At 40.1% G+C, this 21,528-nt stretch overlaps 1 protein-coding gene across 4 annotated transcripts in view; it reads left to right on the top strand.

The window, feature by feature from the left end:
• DDX58 (DExD/H-box helicase 58) overlaps positions 1 to 20,785 on the top strand; it is a 38,398-nt gene extending 17,613 nt beyond the window's left edge. For all 4 annotated transcript variants that reach the window (XM_045468680.1, XM_045468682.1, XM_045468681.1 and 1 more), the window contains 9 exons: positions 1,428 to 1,547; positions 5,571 to 5,728; positions 6,713 to 6,848; positions 7,573 to 7,721; positions 9,884 to 9,974; positions 12,539 to 12,709; positions 13,924 to 14,075; positions 17,513 to 17,656; positions 19,511 to 20,785. In XM_045468680.1, coding sequence (XP_045324636.1) covers positions 1,428 to 1,547; positions 5,571 to 5,728; positions 6,713 to 6,848; positions 7,573 to 7,721; positions 9,884 to 9,974; positions 12,539 to 12,709; positions 13,924 to 14,075; positions 17,513 to 17,656; positions 19,511 to 19,807 — 1,418 coding nt within the window. In that variant the 3' untranslated portion in view covers positions 19,808 to 20,785. The remainder of the gene's footprint in view (positions 1 to 1,427; positions 1,548 to 5,570; positions 5,729 to 6,712; positions 6,849 to 7,572; positions 7,722 to 9,883; positions 9,975 to 12,538; positions 12,710 to 13,923; positions 14,076 to 17,512; positions 17,657 to 19,510) is intronic.
• Positions 20,786 to 21,528: the final 743 nt, after the last annotated feature.

The raw sequence follows: 21,528 nt of genomic DNA, 5'->3' as shown, positions 1-21,528 counted from the left end.
CAATGAGGCGTGATGAGAAAAATCACAGCATGTAGGGGCGCCTGGGTGGCTCAGTTGGTTAAGCGTCCAACTTCAGCTCAGGTCATGATCTCACAGTCTGTGAGTTTGAGCCCCGCATCAGGCTCTGTGCTGACAGCTCAGAGCCTGGAGCTTGCTTTTGATTCTGTGTCTCCCTCTCTCTCTGCCCCTCCCCCATTCACGCTCTGTCTCTCTCTATCAAAAAATGAATAAATGTTAAAAAATTTTTTGTTTTAAAAATTAAAATCACAGCATGTAAATGGCTAAGAGCTGGGCTCAGCCCTTCCCTGTGTTGCATGCCTGAGGAGGAGACTGTGTGGTCATTCATTATTTGAGTATGGATCTGATGATTTAGGTTGAAAGGAAATTAATCTGAATTCATTGTATTTTTCCTCAGCAGATCAGTATTGGATTTTTAAAAAAAGATTTGAGTAGCAAATGTTTATTAAATTACAATGCTATACTGACCCAACAAGGAAGAGAGGAAGAGGAGACATATATACATTTCTCTTTGCTTTGGGGATAGTGTATGACTGTATAAGGCAGAACAAACAGACATGAGATAGCCAGAGAGGGGCAGTTAAGTTCCCTTCTAGGAGCTGCCTGTAAGGATTTTAGGGAAGGCACCTAATCTAAACTTTTTAGTATCAAGTACAAATTTCTTTAAAATCCAGTCCCTCTGCCCTCTGTGCTTCATCTCCTCCCCCTCCCATAAGCCCAACCTTGTCACATTCCTCTGGGCTCCTCAAGTGCGTCGTGTGCTTTCTCCTTTCCTCTTCCCCTATTTACCCCACAACATTTCCTCCTCTGGAAGGATTAGAGATTCTTTTTCTTGTGCTCCATGATACCTTGCACATAGTTATTGTTATAGGACTTTACTGTGGTTATTTGGCTACACATATTTCTCCCCTAAGAACACAGACCTCTCTGGACCACAGAGTGTGTTCCTTTCAACTGTTTATCACCAGAACATGGCATATGGTAGGCAGGGAATAAGTTTCTGCTGAAACAATGCAATAATGAATTTTAGGAACAATGTGAACACTTCTGAGGGTTGGGTGGGAAAGGAGAAGATCAAAGAAGAGAGACTGAAAAAGTGTTGTATTTGCAGAGATAAGATTGATACCAGCCTTGTCAAAGTAGAGTTGAGTAATAAGAAAACCAGAGTGAGAAGTCGGATTAGACCCAGACCATGAAAAATGAAGATGTTAGAATCTGTGCATTAAGCATTAGGGAGCTATTGCAAGGTTTCTGAAGATTTGATATATCATTTAGACTACCTGCCTGTGAGCTTGGGGCCTTAGGTCTTACAGAAGAAGTAACAGAGGCAGAGAAAGGTGTGCAGATGCCTACTTTGAAGTATGATGTGTTCTTCCTGAAAAATACTCACTTTACTCTGATGGCTCTAGTTTTCAGGAAAGTGGAATCACGGACCACTGACAGATTTAAATGCATCATATCTCAGCTGATGAGGGAAACAGAGAGTCTGGCAAAGAGTATCTTTGACGAAATCGGTACCATAACTCTCGGTGAGATAAATCTCATTTTGCGTTTTCTCCACTTAGGAATAGCCATGTATTATTCCCTAGTGTCTTTTTGCATTCTTTTCAGTTCAGACAGTGTCAAGACTATATCAAGAGGTTAGCCTTCTTGATTATAGGTTATTGAGGAACCTTAAAATTCCTTCTTTAGTCTCTTTTTTTTTTTTTAATTTTTTTTTTCAATGTTTATTTATTTTTGGGACGGAGAGAGACAGAGCATGAACGGGGGAGGGGCAGAGAGAGAGGGAGACACAGAATCGGAAACAGGCTCCAGGCTCTGAGCCATCAGCCCAGAGCCTGATGCGGGGCTCGAACTCACGGACCGCGAGATCGTGACCTGGCTGAAGTCGGACGCTTAACCGACTGCGCCACCCAGGCGCCCCTCTTTTTTTTTTTAATCCAAAGTAAATCTGTGTTGACATACATACCTGAAAAATACCATATTTCAATCAATTCATCAGTTTCTTAATCTCCGCAATTAGCTTTCTGTTCTTCCTACTTATATGAAAATATAAATTCCCTATTTATATGAAACCACCATTTCCCTGATGGATCAGATTGAAACAGGAGGTGACCTTTGATTCTTTGTTCTTCTGAGACTTTCTCACGAAGTCACCCAAGTTCTCCTCTTCTCTTTTGTTCTTTCATTCATTCACCAGATATTCATTGTGCTAGCTAATGGGAATAACAAGATTAAAGACATAGTCCCAACCTCGGGGAACTCACAGTCAAATAATGAGAATCAGATGCAGGGGGCTTCCACACAGCGGGGCAGAGGTACACACTGGGTGCCGTGGGAGCACGTTGGGAACTTTGGCCTAGAGTGGGCTGCAGGGAAAGCTCTCTGGGATGGGATGATGCCTGAGACAATCTTGAAGCTTGAGGCCAAGTTAAGAAAGAGACAAGTGAGATTGAAAAGGTGTCAGGCATTGAAGGAAGGGAATGTTTTAGGAACGGCAAGCATCTCATGGTACTCGTAATACATGAGTAGTAGAAAGGAGTGAGTAGAGAGAGACAGGGGCCAGACAGGGAAAGACTTGGTAGGACTGAGTTTGACTTTCTCCTAAAAGCAGTGCAAAGCACCTGAAGATTTTAAACTGATGGGTGAGGTGATAAGGATACCAGTGAACAAAGAGGGCCAAACAGAGGCAGTCAAGACAGGTTGGTAGAGGGAGGAGGCTTGTGCAGAGCCCTGCAAACAGGAAGTATTCAGATTTCATGGCCAGCTGGCTTCGGATGGGAGTTGGGGTGACTTCCACTGGGCTTCTGGCTTGTGCACTTGTAGGTACACCGGTGGGTAGTGCTGCTTCCACCACTAGGAGCAGCTCTGGAGATGCTGAATTTGTGAGTTCACCTTTTTCACACTTACTTTACTTTTTTTCCTCTTCTCTTTTTCTTTCACAGCTTGCTTTAGGACTTAATCTCACAGCTGGCTGGCTGGCTTACCCACCCCTACTCATTTCTCCATTCAACCCGCCATTACCTGGTTGGTCTTTCTGAAATAACAGTTTGATTGTGTCAGTATCCTGCTTGAATCTCTCTGCCTTACAAGCAAAGCCCTGTAAGCCTCTGACCTGCCAGTCTGATCCCTGCCTGCACACTCTGGTTCTGCTTATCTTTCCAGTTTTATCTGCCACTCCTTCCATACTTGAATCCTTTGATTTAGCAGTTCCTTGAACATGCTCATTCACTCATCATTCACCTGGTCCTAGGCCATATGCCAGGTGATGGGAATATAGTATGGACCGTGAGATACAGCTCCTGCCCTTGTGGTATTTCCAGTGTAATGTGTAAGGCCAAAATTAGATAAGTAATAATAAAACAACAGATAGGGGTAGGTGGGTGGTGGTGGTAAGGTGTGTTTCAGGCAGAGGAAACAGTGTGTGCAACAGCCAGGAAAGTGGAGCAAGTATGTGGATTTCCATTAGTCTTGTCAACTGCTGGAGATAAGAATCAGAAACAGGCAGGGGTGCCTGGGTGGCTCAGTCAGTTAAGTGTCTGACCTCAGCTCAGCTCATGGTCTCACAGTTTGTGAGTTCGAGTCCCGTGTCAGGTTCTGTGCTGACAGCTCAGAGCCTGGGGCCTGCTTCAGATTCTGTCTCCCTCTGTCTCTGCCCCTCCCCTGCTCACACACTGTCTATCTCAAAAATAAATAAATATTTTTAAAAATTAAAAAAAAAAAAAAGAATTAGAAGCAGTCAGAGACTAGATCACAGAGGATCCTGGGAGCCGGGTAGGATCTGGCCAGAGGAATCCACTAAAGGCTTTTAAGCAGTGGGGTAGCATAGTGTCTCTTCTGCAGTTTTGCGAACCCACTCTAGCTGCTGAGTGGGCAGTGGATTGGAGGGAACAAAGCAAGAAGTAGGGAGACGAGTTAAGAGGCTGTCACATTATCCAGGAACATTATGATGTGATTAAACTGGGGAAGTAGCAGAAGGGCAGAGAGACATGAATTTCTACCTTCTTATTCCTCCCACCTCTAATTCTCTACCTTCACCTTTTCCCCAGTCCATATCCTATCAGCAGTTCATTTCCCCATTGCTTAACTCATTTTCACACCCACCCGTGTTCAAGAAATACTTGTTAATTCATCTGGCCACCTTGTTTATAGTTGGGGCTGGGAAAGAAGCATGTCAGTGCTACTTGTCTGAGTAGCCTCCTTTGTTCCTCCTGTTAAACATGAAAGGGTGGGAGGAGAAATTTAACCCAGAAATATAGCTCTTGCCTGTGAGTTTTATTATACTGTGCTCTTAACAGGGAGACCTGGAGATTCAATCCCAGAGTAACTTACAGACTGAGCTGCTTGAGATCAGGCTTCGGTCTTCTACATCCTTTTACCCCCAGGACCCTGCACAGAGCCTGGACCACAGCATATGCTCAATGTTTAGACCAAGCAACTGAGATGAGGCATAGCTTAGGAGATGCACACATACAGAAGCATCCATGACAAGCTCTTTGCTCAGCCCTGTGAGTGATGCTGTGGAGATCAGATGACTTCAGTTTACAGCAAGGCAGAATAGACTGTGTTGAGTTCTTTCTCTCCTGCTTTTAAAAATTTTTTTTTCCACGTTTTTATTTATTTTTGGGACAGAGAGAGACAGAGCATGAACGGGGGAGGGGCAGAGAGAGAGGGAGACACAGAATCGGAAACAGGCTCCAGGCTCTGAGCCATCAGCCCAGAGCCCGACGCGGGGCTCGAACTCACGGACCGCGAGATCGTGACCTGGCTGAAGTCGGACGCTTAACCGACTGCGCCACCCAGGCGCCCCTCTCCTGCTTTTAAATATCCTCCTGATGAAGCTCATGAGACCTGTTATTTTTATTCACTACTTCATTTTTAAAAGCAAAGTTAGATATCTTCATGTCCATTGTTTTACTTCTGGGCTGCTTTGGTTGTTAGCTCACAAAGCTGGTAAGATTTGGGTATCAGACACACCTGGATTTGCATTCCTGCACTCCCCCATGTACTAGCTGTGTCACTTTGGATAAACTACTTTGCTTTTCTGAGCTTTGGTTTCCTCACCTGTAAAATGTAACCTCTACCTTACAGATTTGTGAAAATGAAATAAGGAGTACTTTGATTTCTTGGTGCAGAGAGTATTCAGTAAGCAATCATATGCAAACACAGATATACTGCTGCTGAAAACTATTTCAGGAGGAATATTCTGTTTACAGAGAGTAAGAAAAAAATTAGGCGGGGGGCACCTGGGTGGCTCAGTTGGTTAAGTGTCCAACTTTGGCTCAGGTCATAATCTCGCGGTTCGTGAGTTCAAGCCCTGTGTAGGGCTCTGTGCTGACAGCTCGTAGCCTGGAGCCTGCTTCAGATTCTGTGTGTCCCTCGCTCTCTGCCCCTCCCCTACTCATGCTCTCTCTCTCTCTCAAAAATAAATAAACATTAAAAAAAACTTAAAATACATTTTTAATAAAAAAAAGAAAATTAGAGGGTGAGGCATGCTTAGAACTTTAAATGACTGATCATATGGCATAATGAAAACCTTTTTCTTCTTCCAGAAGGTATATCTCAAATTCGAAATAGGGAATTTGGAACGCAGAAATATGAACAATGGATCGTTACTGTTCAGAAAGCATGCACGGTGTTTCAGTTGCCTGACAAAGATGAAGAGAGCAGGATTTGTAAAGCACTGTTTTTGTACACTTCCCATTTGCGGGTATGTGACTTCTTTCCAAAAGTGTATTTTAGTTTTAGCACCTAACTGGGAGCTTTGCTCTGGTAGCTGAGAGAACATTAACTTTTCACCCTGTTTCAAGAGCTCGCTTAGGAACTTTCCAAAAGGTTCCTTTGAAGCAAACTTTAAAGTTACCCCATTTAGCATCTTCTCTGCCTACTGAAACTTAATACTAGTAGAAACAGGATGGAAACAAAGGCTGGGATTCTATGTCATGCCTCTAGCATTGCTATGATTGACATGATTGAAAGAAATTGGGGGATGATGACCATTATTGTAGATATGTGATTGGTGACAGTCATCTTGAAAGTTCATTAGGTGACTCCTGCTACCTTATCTTGAGCATATGTTTTCTTACCTTTGGCAAAGCCACAGGCTCAGAAATCCAGAGTCTTTGGTTGCTTACTGGTTAACCAAGAAGTTGAGAAACAACCATCACCTCTGCTCATCATGCCATTGAAAGTATTTAAAAATGCCCTCAGTCTGTATGCATTTTTGGAATTTAATGAATTTAGTTGAATATTTGGTGTAGGTGGTCAGCACCATCATTCTGAACAGGTGCAGTTGCAATTCAGTGATGGCTTTGGATGTATGAAGAGATTAAGTCGAATGTCTGAATCATGAGGCAAGTTGATGTGGAAATTGATTTGCTCTTGTTCTTTAATCTTTGACATGGATTTTTCTTGTAATTTCCTCTTTCTCTTCCAAGGTGGAATTCTAAATTCAAAATGATCCTAATTCATGTATGATTCTAGCTAATTCAGATTTTTAAAACAATATTTGGTTCAAAGGTTTTATTGCAGTTCCATTGGAGCCATTCATCTTAAAAAACTAAGTTGGAATAGATTTGAGAAAAGTTTATTTTGCTCCTCCCCTACTCACGCTAAGTGCAGCTAATTGAATTTTAGTACAGTGAATGCATTAGGCATTGGAGACACACTGAAACCCAGTTTTCATTTTCAACAGAAATATAATGATGCCCTCATTATCAATGAGCATGCGCGAATGAAAGATGCTCTGGATTACTTGAAAGACTTCTTCACCAACGTCCGAGCGGCAGGGTTTGATGAGATTGAGCAAGATCTCACTCGGAGATTCGAAGGTGGGTGGTGTTTCTAGAGGAGGAAGCCGTTGGAACCTGGTGACTCCAGTGGCAGCGTACTTACATTGCGTTATATTTAGTGTGCAGTGATGCTCAGGGAGTTGTCCCGGGCTCAAGAAAATCTTATGTAGATAGGACTATGAATCATCAGTGAAATCTGGTACTTAAGGAAAAAAATCCATTGCTTAACATTATTTCTTCTTGTTAAGAAGTAAAATAGGATTTGCGAAGTATACATCCCATAGAAATTATAATAGGTAGTAGCATTTTTTTTGGTTTAACTTTTAGTAATTTTACAAAGGTTTAAAAATAAAAAAAAGTGTTCAGTGGTAATCAGCATACTATAATTTATATGTACTTCTATACAGAAGAAAACCAAAATCGCCCATAATCCCACTGCTCTCATATTTAGAAAAATATAGGAAAATTTTAAATGAAAAGTAAGTCCTTCTCCCTCTCTCTTATTTTGGCTTGTAGGAAAGTATTTAGTATACATATGTGTAGCTCAGTGCTGTGCTGCTAAACATTGGGGAACCAGCTCTCTGGGGCAAAAATAAATATGCATTTATTGCTACATTTAATGTTACATTAAAGCAGTGGTTATTGCTCTTAAAATTCTGGTCAAGGATTGAGAGGTTAACTACTTGAACTCTAGCTAATGGTCACAGTGTGTTCTAAATTTCTAGAATTCGTAAGCCATTTATAGAATGTTCCCCTTTTGCAGAAAAGCTGCAGGAACTGGAAACCGTTTCTATGGATCCCAGCAATGAGAACCCAAAACTCAAAGATCTCTGCTTCATCTTGCAAGAGGAGTACCACTTAAACCCAGAGAGTAGAACCATCCTCTTTGTGAAAACCAGAGCACTTGTGGATGTAAGCTTCTTTCTTCTTGTGGATTACACATCGACCTAGCACCGTTTTATTGAAAAGATTGTCCTTTCCTCACTGCTCTGTAATCAGGCACCTGTATATGTGTGGGCTGTTTCTGGGCTATTCTGTTCTGATTATCTCTTTGTTTATCCTTATATTAATACCTCACTGTTTTGATCAATAGTTTCTAGTAAGTCTTGGTACCTGTAGAGCAAGGACTTCATATTTTTTAAAAATTTTTGGTCAATTTAAAAAATCATATCCATTCTCAGGGCACGTAGTGGTATCTTCCTAGAGTAAATGTTCATTTTACTATATTTGCATCTCAACTAATGCAGTTGGACATTTCTCCATAAACTGATAAGACGTCCATATATCTTCTTTGGTGAAGTGTCTCTGCACATCTTTTGCCCATTTTAAAATAGGATCTGATTGGGTTGTTAACATATTATTGTTGAGTGAAAGTTTTTAAAGTTTATTCTGACAAAAAAGTCCTCTGTGAGAAATGTGATTTGTATATATTTTCTTCTGGTCTTTTAATTCTCTTAACAGTATCTTTTATAGATTGAAACTTTTAACTTTTTACAAAGCCTAGTTTATCAATTTTTTCTTTTTGTGACTTGTGCTTTTGGTATTGTACATAAGAACTCTTTGTTTACCCAAGATCACAAAGATTTTCTTTGTTATCTTCTCGAAGGTTTATAGTTCTGCATTTTACATTTAGGTCTACAATCTATTTTGAGTTATGGGTTGAGATGCTTTTTTTCTTTTTTTATGTGGATAGCTAATTATTGCAGCTCTATATGTTGAAAAGACCGTCCTTTTTCCATTGAATTGCCTTTGTAACTTAAAAAAAAAAATCAGTTGACTGTATTTATATAGGTCTATTCTGGATTCTTAATTCTGTTCCATTCATCTATATCCATCTATCCTTTAACCCATCCCATACTGTCTTGATTAGCTTTATATAGTGTGAGTCCTCCAACTTTTTTCCTTTTTTCAAAATTGTTTTAGCTGTCTTCCTTTGCTTTTCCATTTATATTTTAGAATAAGCTCATTCACATGTATGAAAAAATCTGCTGGAATTTTGAATGGAATTGCATTGAATCAACAGATAAAATTGGGGAGAAGTAACATCTTAAAAATATGGAGTCTTCGAATCCATGACCATATTATCTCTCTTTCTTCGTTTATATAGGGCTTCTGTATTAGTATCTGTATTACTGCTGATAAAAAATTACCTTAAAACTTAGTGACTGGTAGTAACAAACATCTATTATCTTATAATACCTATGGATCAGGAGTCTAGAAACCACTCAACTGGATGTTTCTGGCTCAGGCTCTCCCAAGGCTGTAGTCATCTTAAGGCTTTACTTGAGAGGCTCAACTTCCAACCTTAGCCTACATGGCTACCAGCGGGCCTCAGAATCTGTGCTTCTGAGCTCACTCATGTGGGCCTTTCCACAGGGTTGCCTCCGAGAATGACAGCAGGCCTCCTCTAGAGTGAGTGATCGCAGAGAGACTGAGAGAGTGAGCCTAATGTGGAAGTAGTAGTCATTTTATAAGATCAACTTGGAAGTGATCATGTCTGCCATGTTTTTATTCATTAGAAGCACGTCAGTGAGTTCAGTTCATACTCAAGGGGATTACACAAGGATCTGAAGATCAGGGCTAGAGATCATTGGGAACCATCTGACGGGCTACCTACCAAATCTTTGGTTTCTTTTATCACTGTTTCATTGTTTTCACATATAGATTCTGCACGTGTTTTGTTAGACTTACACCTAAGTGTCAGTTTTTTAATGCTGTTGTATTGTACTTAGTTGCTTGTTGCTGGTGAACAGAAATACAACTGACTTCTGTATATTGATCTTATGTCCTGAGATCTTGGTAAATTCACTATTAGTTCTACACATTCACTATTCTGAGCTTTGCTTTTCTTCATTTAAAAAATATCTTAGAGATTAAACTGTGTCAGACCACAAAGGTCTTAACCACTACAGTTAATTATTGCATAGAATTCAGTGCCAAAAAGCATTTATTCTCAGGTTTGTCAGAAAACTGTTCACTAACTTAAAGGTTTTTTTTTTCTTCTTGCAGTATTTCAGTATTAATACAGACTTTATACAAATAGTGTCCAACTGATAATTGCTTTTGATTTTCAGGCTTTGAAGAAATGGATTGAAGAAAATTCTGAACTCAGCTTTCTAAAACCTGGCATATTGACTGGACGGGGCAAAACAAATCAGAACACAGGTACTTATATATAATGAATTAGAGTTAGTATACTATATATATAAGAATATTTATAATATATTCAAATTCTTTTCTAATACTTATATCAGTCTGGAGAAGTAAAACCAGTAGGAGGTTGTACACACATACATATATACATATATGTGTTGTTTATGTGTGAAACACATATATTCATAGGCATTTGGGAGTTAGCATACATAGTTGGACTGGCAAAGGAAGTCTGAAATCCATAGAGCAGGTGGTCAGGAGCAGGCCTGACCTCCACAGGCATGAACTGTTTTGAGTCTCTGAGCTCAGGGACTAATGGCGAAGTCCTCTTTCAAAGGGCTGATTGTGGGTCAGGCCAACCAAGGATGAAACGTCTTTCACAACTTAAATGTCAAGTGATTAGGAACTTATTTTTTTTAATGTTTACTTATTTTTTGAGAGAGAGAGAGAGCAAGAGCTGGGGAGGAGCAGAGAAAGAAGGAGACACAGAATCTGAAGCAGGCTCCAGGCTCGGAGCTGTCAGCACAGAGCCTGATGCAGGGCTCTAACTCACGAACTGTGAGATCATGTCCTGAGCCGAAGTCAGACACTTGACCGACTGAGCCACCCAGGCACCCCTGATTAGGGACTTTAATTACATCTGCAAATTCTCCTTACAAAAACACCTAGATCTGTTACTAGGTACTATAGTTCAGCCTAGCCAAGTTGACACATCAGAAAGCCATCACAATGCTCAAATGCCAAAAACTTGTAGACATTGCTTCTTCCCATATATCCGGTGGGAAAAACCAGTTGTTTTTTATAATATTGTTTGAGCATGTCACTCTTTTTCTCCAATTCTCAACCAGTGGATTAAGATCAGCTGGAAATAGAAATATTCTGTTTTTATTTTATTGTTTTTTAAACTATTGATGCTTTTATGTGTATTATATATTTTACAATTAAAAAAAAAAGGTCAGGGGCACCTGGGTAGCTCAGCTAGTTGAGCGTCTGACTCTTGATTTCGGCTCAGGTCATGATCTCACATTGTGTGAGTTTGAGCCCCGAGTCGAGCTCTGTGCTGACAGCGTGGATACTGCTTGGGATTCTCTCTTCCTCTCTCTGGCCCTCCCCTGCTCACTTCTTTGCTCTCTCTCAAAATAATTAAATAAACTTAAAAAAAAAAAAAAAAGAAAAAGCTCAAGCAGACAATCCTGATATCTAGCTAGGGTGGTTGAAGCATGAAAGGATGCCTCTGTTATTTTCCAAGAAGATCTAGTGTGACCAGCCCCCACCTGACATTCTTGCAGCTGTGCTCCCCACCCCTCAGTGACCAGCAGGGACTGGTCTTCACTTCCTTCCTTCTGTTTAGTTTTGTTTATAATAAGCAGTCCCCATCCTGTCAGTCCTCACTCGTCACTCTTGCACTTACACAAAGTTTAAACTTCATGAATCTAAAAAATAAATGCAGATTTTGAAAATTTAGCTTACCAAATGAAGTCCAATGCCAAATTATGGCACTTGGAATTTAAAGTTCTCTGCAATTTGACTCCTACATGAGTTGATTTTCAAACTTTGTTATTTCTTCACAAATAGGCACTCACAATATTTTCTTGTTTATTCATTTATCCATCCATCATCTATCTATCCATCATCTGTCCATCCACATTTGTTTGGAAATGGTACTCTGTACTAGTCATTGTGCTTATCCAAGTGGCCTTCCCCAACCTCCTAAGACTAGTTGAGGTGTCTCTCCTTCCCATCACATAGATCCACTCTGCCTCCATTTCACTGCTCATCACATTGAATTATAGCTTCCTATTTATATTCTTCTTCTATGAGATCCTTATAGGTAAAAATGGACCTTTTAACCATTATATTTTTAGCTGACAAACTATAATTGCTGAGTAAATGTTTGATGAAGAAATGGGTGAATGTTTTGGCCTTAAAATATATCTGCAGATTTTGGCTGCCAACTTTTATGAATTCTATTAACTCAGAGGTGGAGACCATTGAAATTCTTTTTCTTCATAGTATATCCATGACTGAGAACTGCACACTCTTAGGGTCTCAGACTTAAATTCAGGCCTGGTTCTGCCACTAACTAGGCTGTCAGTTTATCAGACTTCCAAAGTCTTAAGGTCTTCATCTGTAAAGGGGAGTTAGAACACTTTCCACATCAACCAAAAAGGGCTTTGTGAAGTTCCAGTGAATAAGTAGTTGTGAAACTGTTTTGTCAGCTGTAAAGTCAAAGGCATTATGATTAGTTGTTGATAATTCCCCCCCCCCCCAAAAAAAATCAGTATTTGTTTTGAGATAACATGACTCTTATCTCACATAGCTAGTTAGTCCCCCAGCTAGGATTTGAACTCAGGCAGTCTTGTGGTAGAGTCCAAATTGTTAAACACCACCATTATGTCCTCTAAAACAAGGATAAGAATAGGCCCTAGTGCCTAGGGTTGTTTTGACATCATGGATATAAAGCACTTACTTTAGTATTTGACCACGTAGCAAGCATTCCATCATTAGTGGCTATTTTTCAAGGGTAAAGTTCCCTCTTTTGGTGACTTCTAAAATGCCCTTTGACTCTGATGCAGGGATGACACTCCCAGCACAGAAGTGTGCATTGGATGCGTTCAGAACTAATGGAGATAAAAAGATTCTGATCGCGACCTCAGTTGCTGATGAAGGCATTGACATTGCTGAGTGCAATTTGGTCATCCTGTATGAGTATGTGGGCAATGTCATCAAAATGATCCAAACTAGAGGTAAGAAGAGCTTTGATGCCATTACTAAGTGACTGCCAGTTTGTCTGATTTGTGAGTGTGTCTGTCATTTAGAAACTTACTTTCGACGAGTCATTGTGCTTCTGGCCTTTCTCTTTTACTGACCCTTGTTTGGCACAGTGGACTTTGATATCATTGGCCCTAACAGTGACTTACTTGGTCAGGATTGGGGAGTACAATTTTGCCCACTAATATATATCCCATTTTGATTCTTGTGCACAATAAGTACTGTTTAGTTGACCTACATTGACTGACATTTATGGAAACAGAATTCCCACTTGGACTGTATATGTATAGCCAACATGTGGACCTCTCATGGTGGTTGGTGGTGCTTGTGGTACTGATGGATCCCTGTATTCTAGAAGAAAAACTCCATGGGATTTTTCTGTTTTACCTCAACTAGGTGATCTCCTAAGTAGCCTCTCTTCCTTTTTTCAATTTCCATAACACCGGCCACTTTACTTCCTGAAAAACAGCTTTGGGCATGTTACTCGCCTGCGTAGGAACTCTAATAGGTCCCAATTTACATAATGTTAAAAAGGTCAAAATCCAGGACCAATTTATCTTTCCGACCTATTTCCCGTTCTTCACCTTTATTCATTATCCACTTCTGCCAGCCTGACTTCATCATTGTCTCGTTGTTGAAGAAAGTGCTCATGTACTGCTACTGATAATCTTCATTTTACCTCTTAACCTCTTCCCCTGATTCCGTATCACCTGTCTCTAATTCCCCCAGCTGGCAATAGTTTTTGGAATGCACATGGTCCTTTACAATGATCTTTCTTATAGTACTTATTATTGCCATCTATATGCTGATGACTGTGAACATATCTATTTTCCCATTTCCCTGAAGGCTTTGAGGATGTGTTATTTGTCTTAGAGTGCTTGCTCACAATGTCATCCTGTGGGTTCATATTGGATTGTCTTCAAGGCAGTGTCTCTGATAACATGGCTTCTAATCACCCTGCACCATGGGGACCCCAAGGAAGCCAGTCTAGTGTGGGCTCTTAGTTTAACATGCAGTTTAATATTCAGGTATATACCTGCATTGGAGCCCATGCTCTAACAGCTCACCTTTCCTGTGAAAGTGGAGTTCAGTGAACCAAAGTTGAATTTTTAGAATACCCTTTTGTTGACTTATTCTCAGATTTACCAGGGTTTTAAGTCAAAGGCACCAAATATTTGTTTTCTGACAGGCAGAGGAAGAGCGAGAGGTAGCAAATGCTTCCTTCTGACTAGTAATGCTGTTGTAATTGAAAAAGAAAAAATAAATATATACAAAGAAAAAATGATGAATGACTCCATTTCAATGCTTCAGACATGGAATGAAGCAGTATTTAAAGAAAAGGTAAGTCTTTTAATCTGTGTTACTCTTTCAGAATCTGACTGTAATAGAATACGAGCATAGTTGGTACCTTTAATCATATTGCTCTGAGTGTTGCATTAGAACAATAAGTTTATGCTTAAAATTTTGTCCCGCAGTGAACATCGGAGTCATTCTGATTTAAGTCTCAGTGAGATTAAAATACAAATTATTAGTGTTGATACTTGAAGTTTGGTTTTTAGTTAGAAAGGACAAACTGAGTTAGAACGACCCTTAAGTTGGGAGCTCATCTTGAGGACTACATCATAACAGGCAGAACCCTGCCCTCCCCTGTCTTTTCCTCAGGCCCCTCTCTCTGATATCTGGAGTCTTCCGAGAAGAGCTCCCAGTGCACTATGCACGTGGTAAAATGCCTGTTGTGGCTGTGGATAGTAATGTGCACTTTGGAGTGGCGTTATCTGTTCAGTTCAGCCTCTTGGTAGTAACCTTCATTTGATTGTAATTTCCTTTATAACCCAGAAGCATGGAACCAGATTGGGGAAAATCAGGAAACATATGCACATGCACACACACATGCATGCATGTACACGCACCCCCACACTTTCTCTAGACCCCTTGTGGAGACTTTGATCCCAGAATCGCTGCCACTTATGCGATATGTGACCTCAGGCATTAACTCTGTCTCTTAAGTCATCAGTCTCCACATTCATAAAGTTAGGAAAGTAATGGTATTTAATTCACAGGGCAGTTTGGGGGATAAAATGGGGTATGTGCATCACTCAGCACAGTGCCTGGTACAAAGTAAGTGCTCAAAAAATGAGAGTTGTTATGGACAGAGGCATATGGGAGGTAGACTTGACCTTCACAAAGATGAACCTTACATTTCAGTAGACTGACTCCATAGTGTCCATATTTTTAAAAAGTCATAATCTCTTTTATCAAGAAAGTTTTAAGAAGTAGTGGTCTAACACTTATTTTAGGATATAAAATCTTAACTTTGTCAATAGTTCCTCATTTTTTAAAAAATATCTTCCTAAAGCTTAGAGACTAAAATATTTAAAAATACTTTTTCCACAGTTTCATTGAGAATGGCAGGGAAATTTTTGAGTTCCTCTTAATTTTTCTTCTGAATTTTACTGAAGATAAGGGCTTTTCACTGCGCCACCTTCCCATTTTGTAGCATATGGGAATGTTGGCAATAAAAGTTTTAAAACCATAATAGCTTTCATCCCCATGTCCTAATTTTTGTCTCTTCCATTGGGTGACAAGCTGCTTAGACTCCTTTGTGGCAGAAGAAATAGAGTAAAAATCTTCCAGGGGAGATGGAGGCTGGGCCAGACACAGACATTCTTTTGTAGTCAGTGTGCCCGGACAGGAGTGGGATGAGAACAAAACAGGTTAAGTATCAATATGTTGAGTTAGACTGTTGAATCACATTTGGGATTCCCCTCACAGCCATAGAGAACAGGCAGAGATGGTAAAGGATGAGGGGGAGTTTGGGACAAGTGTGGCCGGGACCTGTTGGTAGCTGGTAATTTTGTTGGGGGTGTGTGTGGGAGTTCTGGCTCCCCACAGGGTCTCCCTGACATCACAGGCAAAGGGGTCTACCATTTGGCAGGGCTGAAAGTCATGGCTCCCCTCTTGGCTTTCTCTGACACCATGGGGTGAGAGTGTCAAGCTTCTTCGTTACAGCTCTGCAAGTGGAAATTTTAGTGCCCCACTCAGTCTTTGCTAGCATGGGTAGGGGTGAGGCCACCCTAAGAATAGGTTAGTTAGTTATTTACATATATATATATATATGTGTGTGTGTGTGTGTGTGTGTGTGTGTGTATATATATATACACACATATATATATGTGTATATATATATACACACACACATATATATATATATACATACATACATACATACATACATTTAGGGGCACTTGGGTGGCTCAGTCAGTGTCTGACTCCGGCTCAGGTCATGATCTCATGGTTCATGAGTTTGAGCCCCGCGTCAGGCTGTGTGCTGACAACTCTGAGTCTGGAGCCTAGTTGGGATTCTGTGTCTCCTTCTCTCTCTCTGCCCCTCCCCTACTCACACTCACTCTGTCTCAAAAATAAACTTAAAAAAAATTTTTTTTATATATTTTTGAGAGAGAGAGTGCATGCACAAGTGGGGGAGGGGCGGAGAGGAAAGAGGGAATCCCAAGCAGGCTTCGCGCCATCAGCACGCAAAGCCCAATGCAGGGCCCAAACTCACGAACTGTGAGATCATGACCTGAGCCAAGATCAAGAGTCGGACACTTAACCGACTGTGCCACCCAGGTGCGCCCCTAGGCCGTAGTTTTTTGTTTTATTCTGTGATGTTTGGAGTAGAACAGTTAATTTCTAAAAGTTTTTTGGCTTGCTAGGCTGTGCCTTTCCAGGTCCTTTGGCTAGAGAGAGTACGCTTCTGTTGAGATATTTTTTATTTGTGCCCATAGGCATTTCTGCTTGCTTGTTTCTTCAGCCCCTAGTCTGGATATATGAGGTGAAAAGAAAACCCAGGGAGTCACCACCATGTTGTTCTACCATGTGTTTCCTAGCTGCCTGCCATCCTCTCTTCAACCTTTGGAATCCTCTTAGGTTTATTTTCTCCATCATGCCCAGGTTCTTAGTTATACTTAGCCATGTCCTGAGGTTTGAAATAGAATGCAGATGGGGCGCCTGGGTGGCGCAGTCGGTTAAGCGTCCGACTTCAGCCAGGTCACGATCTCGCGGTCCGTGAGTTCGAGCCCCGCGTCGGGCTCCGGGCTGATGGCTCAGAGCCTGGAGCCTGTTTCCGATTCTGTGTCTCCCTCTCTCTCTGCCCCTCCCCCGTTCATGCTCTGTCTCTCTCTGTCCCAAAAATAAATAAACGTTGAAAAAAAAAAATTAAATAAAAATGAAATAGAATGCAGACATACTATATATACATTTAACTTTACTGTAATTCAACAATACTCTCCTGTGGTTGGAAGAGGAGAGAAAAAACTTTTTTTAGATGATGGGGACTCTTCTGCCTGCTGTTCCATTTAATGGGTCTCTGCCCTACAAGTGGGTGTAGTCATGCCTGAAACAGTATATATCATATGTTTATTTGTGAGGGATTTAAAAAATTTTGCCAACTACTAAAGTAGAAAGCATGGTTCAGATGACTATTTTATGGACATCCTTAGTATTTTATGAGCATCTTTGATGAAAAAATTAAAAGACTAATTGGAGGTCACAGTTAAACACTGACTAACAAAGAATTAGGAGAACCATTAAAATAATCTATGGGATTTTTTTTTTTTAATAAACAAAGTCAGGTACTGTATGTTCATGGAAGTTGTATATAAACGAATGATTACATACACGTATATGTGTATATATATACGTCCTAGTTGTACACAAATTACACTGATGATGTGGGGTTTTTTTTTGTTTGTTTTTTGTGTGTGTTTTTTTGCATGTAGGTTCTCCAGATACAGATCCAAGAAAAAGTCATCAGGGATAGTCAAGGAAAAGTAGAACCTGTACCTGATAAGGAAAATAAAAAACTGCTCTGCAGGAAGTGCAAAGCCTTTGCATGTTACACTGTTGATATCAGAGTGGTGGAGGTAAGCAGCCTTTTTAACAAAGAGCACTGGGTCATTTTTTAGCACTAATTAAAGCTTACTATTGGTGAGATATTTATAGTCAGACATTATTTTTATTGTTTTCATGACCATGGTCAATGTATTTTTAAAAAGCTAAACACGTTTTAATAGGAAATCCTTAACAATAAAGAAGAAAAAGAAGCCACTTAACTAAATATTACATAGCCATTAAAAATGGTTATGCTAGGGGCGCCTGGGTGGCGCAGTCGGTTAAGCGTCCGACTTCAGCCAGGTCACGATCTCGCGGTCCGTGAGTTCGAGCCCTGCGTCGGGCTCTGGGCTGATGGCTCAGAGTCTGGAGCCTGTTTCCGATTCTGTGTCTCCCTCTCTCTCTGCCCCTCCCCCGTTCATGCTCTGTCTCTCTCTGTCCCAAAAATAAATAAACGTTGAAAAAAAAAAAATTAAAAAAAATGGTTATGCTAAAGAATGGGGTATCTTGGATTCGATCCTAGAGTAGATAAAGAATATTATTATAAAAAGTAGTAAAATCTGTAGTTAATAGTAATGTTCCAATCCCAATTTCTTAGTTTTGACAAATGTACTATGGTGTGTGAGAATTCAGGGAAGCTGGGTGAAGGGTCTACAGGAATTTTCTGGATAATCTTGGAAATTTTTCTGTAAATCTAAAATAATTCCGAAGTAAAGTTTATTAAACAAAATGATCATGAAGCTTATGTATAATGAAAAACTTCTTACAAACTAATGAAGTGGGAAAAATAACAAGGATACAAAATTGGAAATATGCTAGGACTATAGCAGTGTGACATAATAGCAATAATACCACCATCACTACCAGCAACAAAAAAATAAATTTAACTTTGTATAGAAAAAAAGACTAGGGGAAATATCTAAAATGCATTACTATTTTGCAGTGAGATTCTGTGATATTTTCTACTATTTTATGTTTTCTAAACTTTCTTTTTGGGATACAAATCACTTTTATAACGAAAACAAAGTATCTCATTTTAGAAAACAGGTTAGTTTTCTGAATTTTTTTTCCCCTAATACTTTTGGACAAAACTTTGGATACAAAAATGTCTAAAGACAAAAGTTGGATATAACTCCATTGCTGCTGATAAAGGGGAGACTCATTCAGATGATGAGTTTTCAGGGTTCTCCTTGGGCTTCAGAAAGCTGAAGTCTCTAATCAGTTCCTCTGAGCAAGAAGCATATTAGGGGTGATACTAGCAAGTTCCCATGCCTTTAGGAGTCTGCTTCTTTAGCTATAAAAGGTCCCTTCAGCTCCAATTTGAGTGATTTTTCTGTTGAAATGGTGCTTTATGACTTTTCCCGAGGGGCTGATGTGTTGGGGTCTGCATTTGTTCTGTACAGTGTGGCCTTTCTGAGGTTTACTCTAAAGTTGACTACAGGCAGAGCCTCTGAACCCTTTAGTCCCCAACCCTCTTCAGATCCACATTGACCCTTTGTTCTTCTCTCTATCCTTTGGATTTTGCCTGCCAGGTGAATTCAGTCTTTGGAGATCTTCAACAAATACTCCCTTTTGTTTCTGAATCAATAAAGGGTATCTATTTTCAGAAGCTCAGTTCCCTGGAAACTTCTTAGCCCTCCTCTTCATGAGATGGCTCCTGTCACTTCACTTGTACCCTGACCCCCACCCTCATCTCCACCCGTGTAACTGGGAGTCAGGCCGTGTGGATTCTGGTCTGGCCTTCAGGTGAATGCGTATTTCCTTCTTACCCCATCTGTAAAATGAGTGGGATCCTATGTGCTTTTCATCTCAGATTAGGGTGGAGCTTTTTTAAATCACGGTTTTGTACTGGTTTTAATGTTGTTATTCAATCCCTTCATCCGTAGGAATGCCATTACACTGTGGTTGGAGATGCTTTCAGGAAGTGCTTTGTGAGTAAACTACACCCCAAACCAAAGAGCTTTGGATATTTTGAGAAGAGAGCAAAGATCTTCTGTGCCAGACCAAACTGCAGCCATGACTGGGGAATCCATGTGAAGTATAAGATATTTGAGATTCCAGTTATAAAAATAGAAAGTTTTGTGGTGGAGGATATTGCAACTGGAGCTCAGAAACTATACGCAAAGTGGAAGGACTTTCATTTTGAGAAGATACCATTTGATGCTAAGGAAGTGTCCAAATGACCTGGGTGCCTCATTCTTTAGCTACAGGGGATGGATGACCAACCCTGACTGAAGAAATTAGCCCCAGTGGGTACAATCATGGATTGCTTGTACCATTGTGAAGGTATTTGCCCAAGGCTTGTATTGAACTAAGTATCTATCACTTAACTTTACCCTCTGTTTATGGCTTTCTGTAGGCCAATAAAGCTCTTAAGTACTTGGGAAAAATTAAAAAGCCTTAACTTCTTTTCCTATCCTTCCCCTTGCAACTGACCCCCAATGAATATCCAGTAGCCACTGGGTACACATTAGAATGAATGAATGAAAGGAAGGAAGGAAAGAAAGAAATGTTGAAAGTTTTTTCTGTACTTCCCTTTCTTTCCTTAACCTGCTACTGTAAACTGACTTTTGCCCTTAATCTACTGACACTGTTCTTGTTAATACCAGTGCCTAATCTATCGGGCACTTCTTAGGCCTTCTCTCTCTTTGATCTCTTTGCTGCTTTTGGCCCTGTTGAGTACTCCTTTCCTGGAACCCCCTCTTGGCTCCTATTTCTGTTAGCTCTGTCCCAGTCTGTGCTGTTGATTCCTCTATGCTGATAATTCTAAGGGTTTGATAAATATTCATATACATAGATATAGTAGTTACTCATATTTTCCATGTACCAGTGTGTGGCATGTAATCTTAAAATTCTGTAGGACAATTTTTAGTAATGGGAGCATGTAGATGATATAGTACTTCTTGAGAAATTGATTTGTTTTTATAGTTTATTGTACATCTTGCCCTATTAATTTGTTTCCTTAACCCGTGCTGTTGTTCCCTTTGAATGGTCATCTCAAGCCATTTTGTAATAATAGTTGATGGTCAACAGTTTGGACTCTGTTCTCAGGTTCCTTGGATGAAACTGAGGAGATAAATTTGGCTGTCCTATCCACTTAAAAAAATCAGACTATTCAAGTGGCATTCTTGTGTCATTAAACAAGGTTACTGATGCCCTGAGAGTTGTTTGCGGTTTTCCAGACATGGGGACAACTGCCTGAGTTTTGCTGTTTCCATGTAGGCCACGGTATTTTGTGTTCAAGACAGGGTAGGCTCTGTAATAACTTAAGTATTCTCTAAAACAGATTCAGATTAGTTGTTTGTAATTCACTAGGACCATAAATGGCTTAAACAAACCTTCAAACATCACAAAATGCTAATAATATGTTCAACATCTGTGATTACATAACCCTTTTCATGTAGCACCTGTTTATATCTGAAGGCTATTTGGTGTCCAAGAGACCACCCAAATCAACCCTGAAGTTCAATGGGATAACATGCTTCAGCCACCTCATTCTCCATTTGATCTGGTAAGCAGTTGTGCTGGCCAAGAGTCAGCAAACTTGCCAGTTACGTAACTCCTCTTTGGCTGAATTTCTTTCATCTGTAAAACAAGGATAATACACATACCTGGAAGGGTTAGTGGAGTTTTTAACTGAAATAATGTATGCAAAGTACATGATATATATATAGGAGTTGTATGGTAATGGTTACTCTCAGTAATATTCTTAGACACAATAAAAATGGATTTCTTAAGCCAACCTGCTTGAGTTTTACTCGCTTTCCATTTATATTTTACTAGATTATTTAAGGTTCTGGTCACCAATTCCAGCATTGGGGGTTTTCCCATGCCAACAAGTAATTGTCTGACACTGGCCGAGTACCCTGCAAATCAACCCAGTTCTGACACTGTCAAGCTGGAA

Source organism: Leopardus geoffroyi, chromosome D4 (assembly GCF_018350155.1).
Source record: "Leopardus geoffroyi isolate Oge1 chromosome D4, O.geoffroyi_Oge1_pat1.0, whole genome shotgun sequence".
In the NCBI taxonomy this organism is placed as follows: domain Eukaryota; kingdom Metazoa; phylum Chordata; class Mammalia; order Carnivora; family Felidae; genus Leopardus; species Leopardus geoffroyi.
The sequence above is the reverse complement of the archived record's forward strand: the minus strand, read 5'-3'. Positions and strand labels throughout refer to the sequence as shown.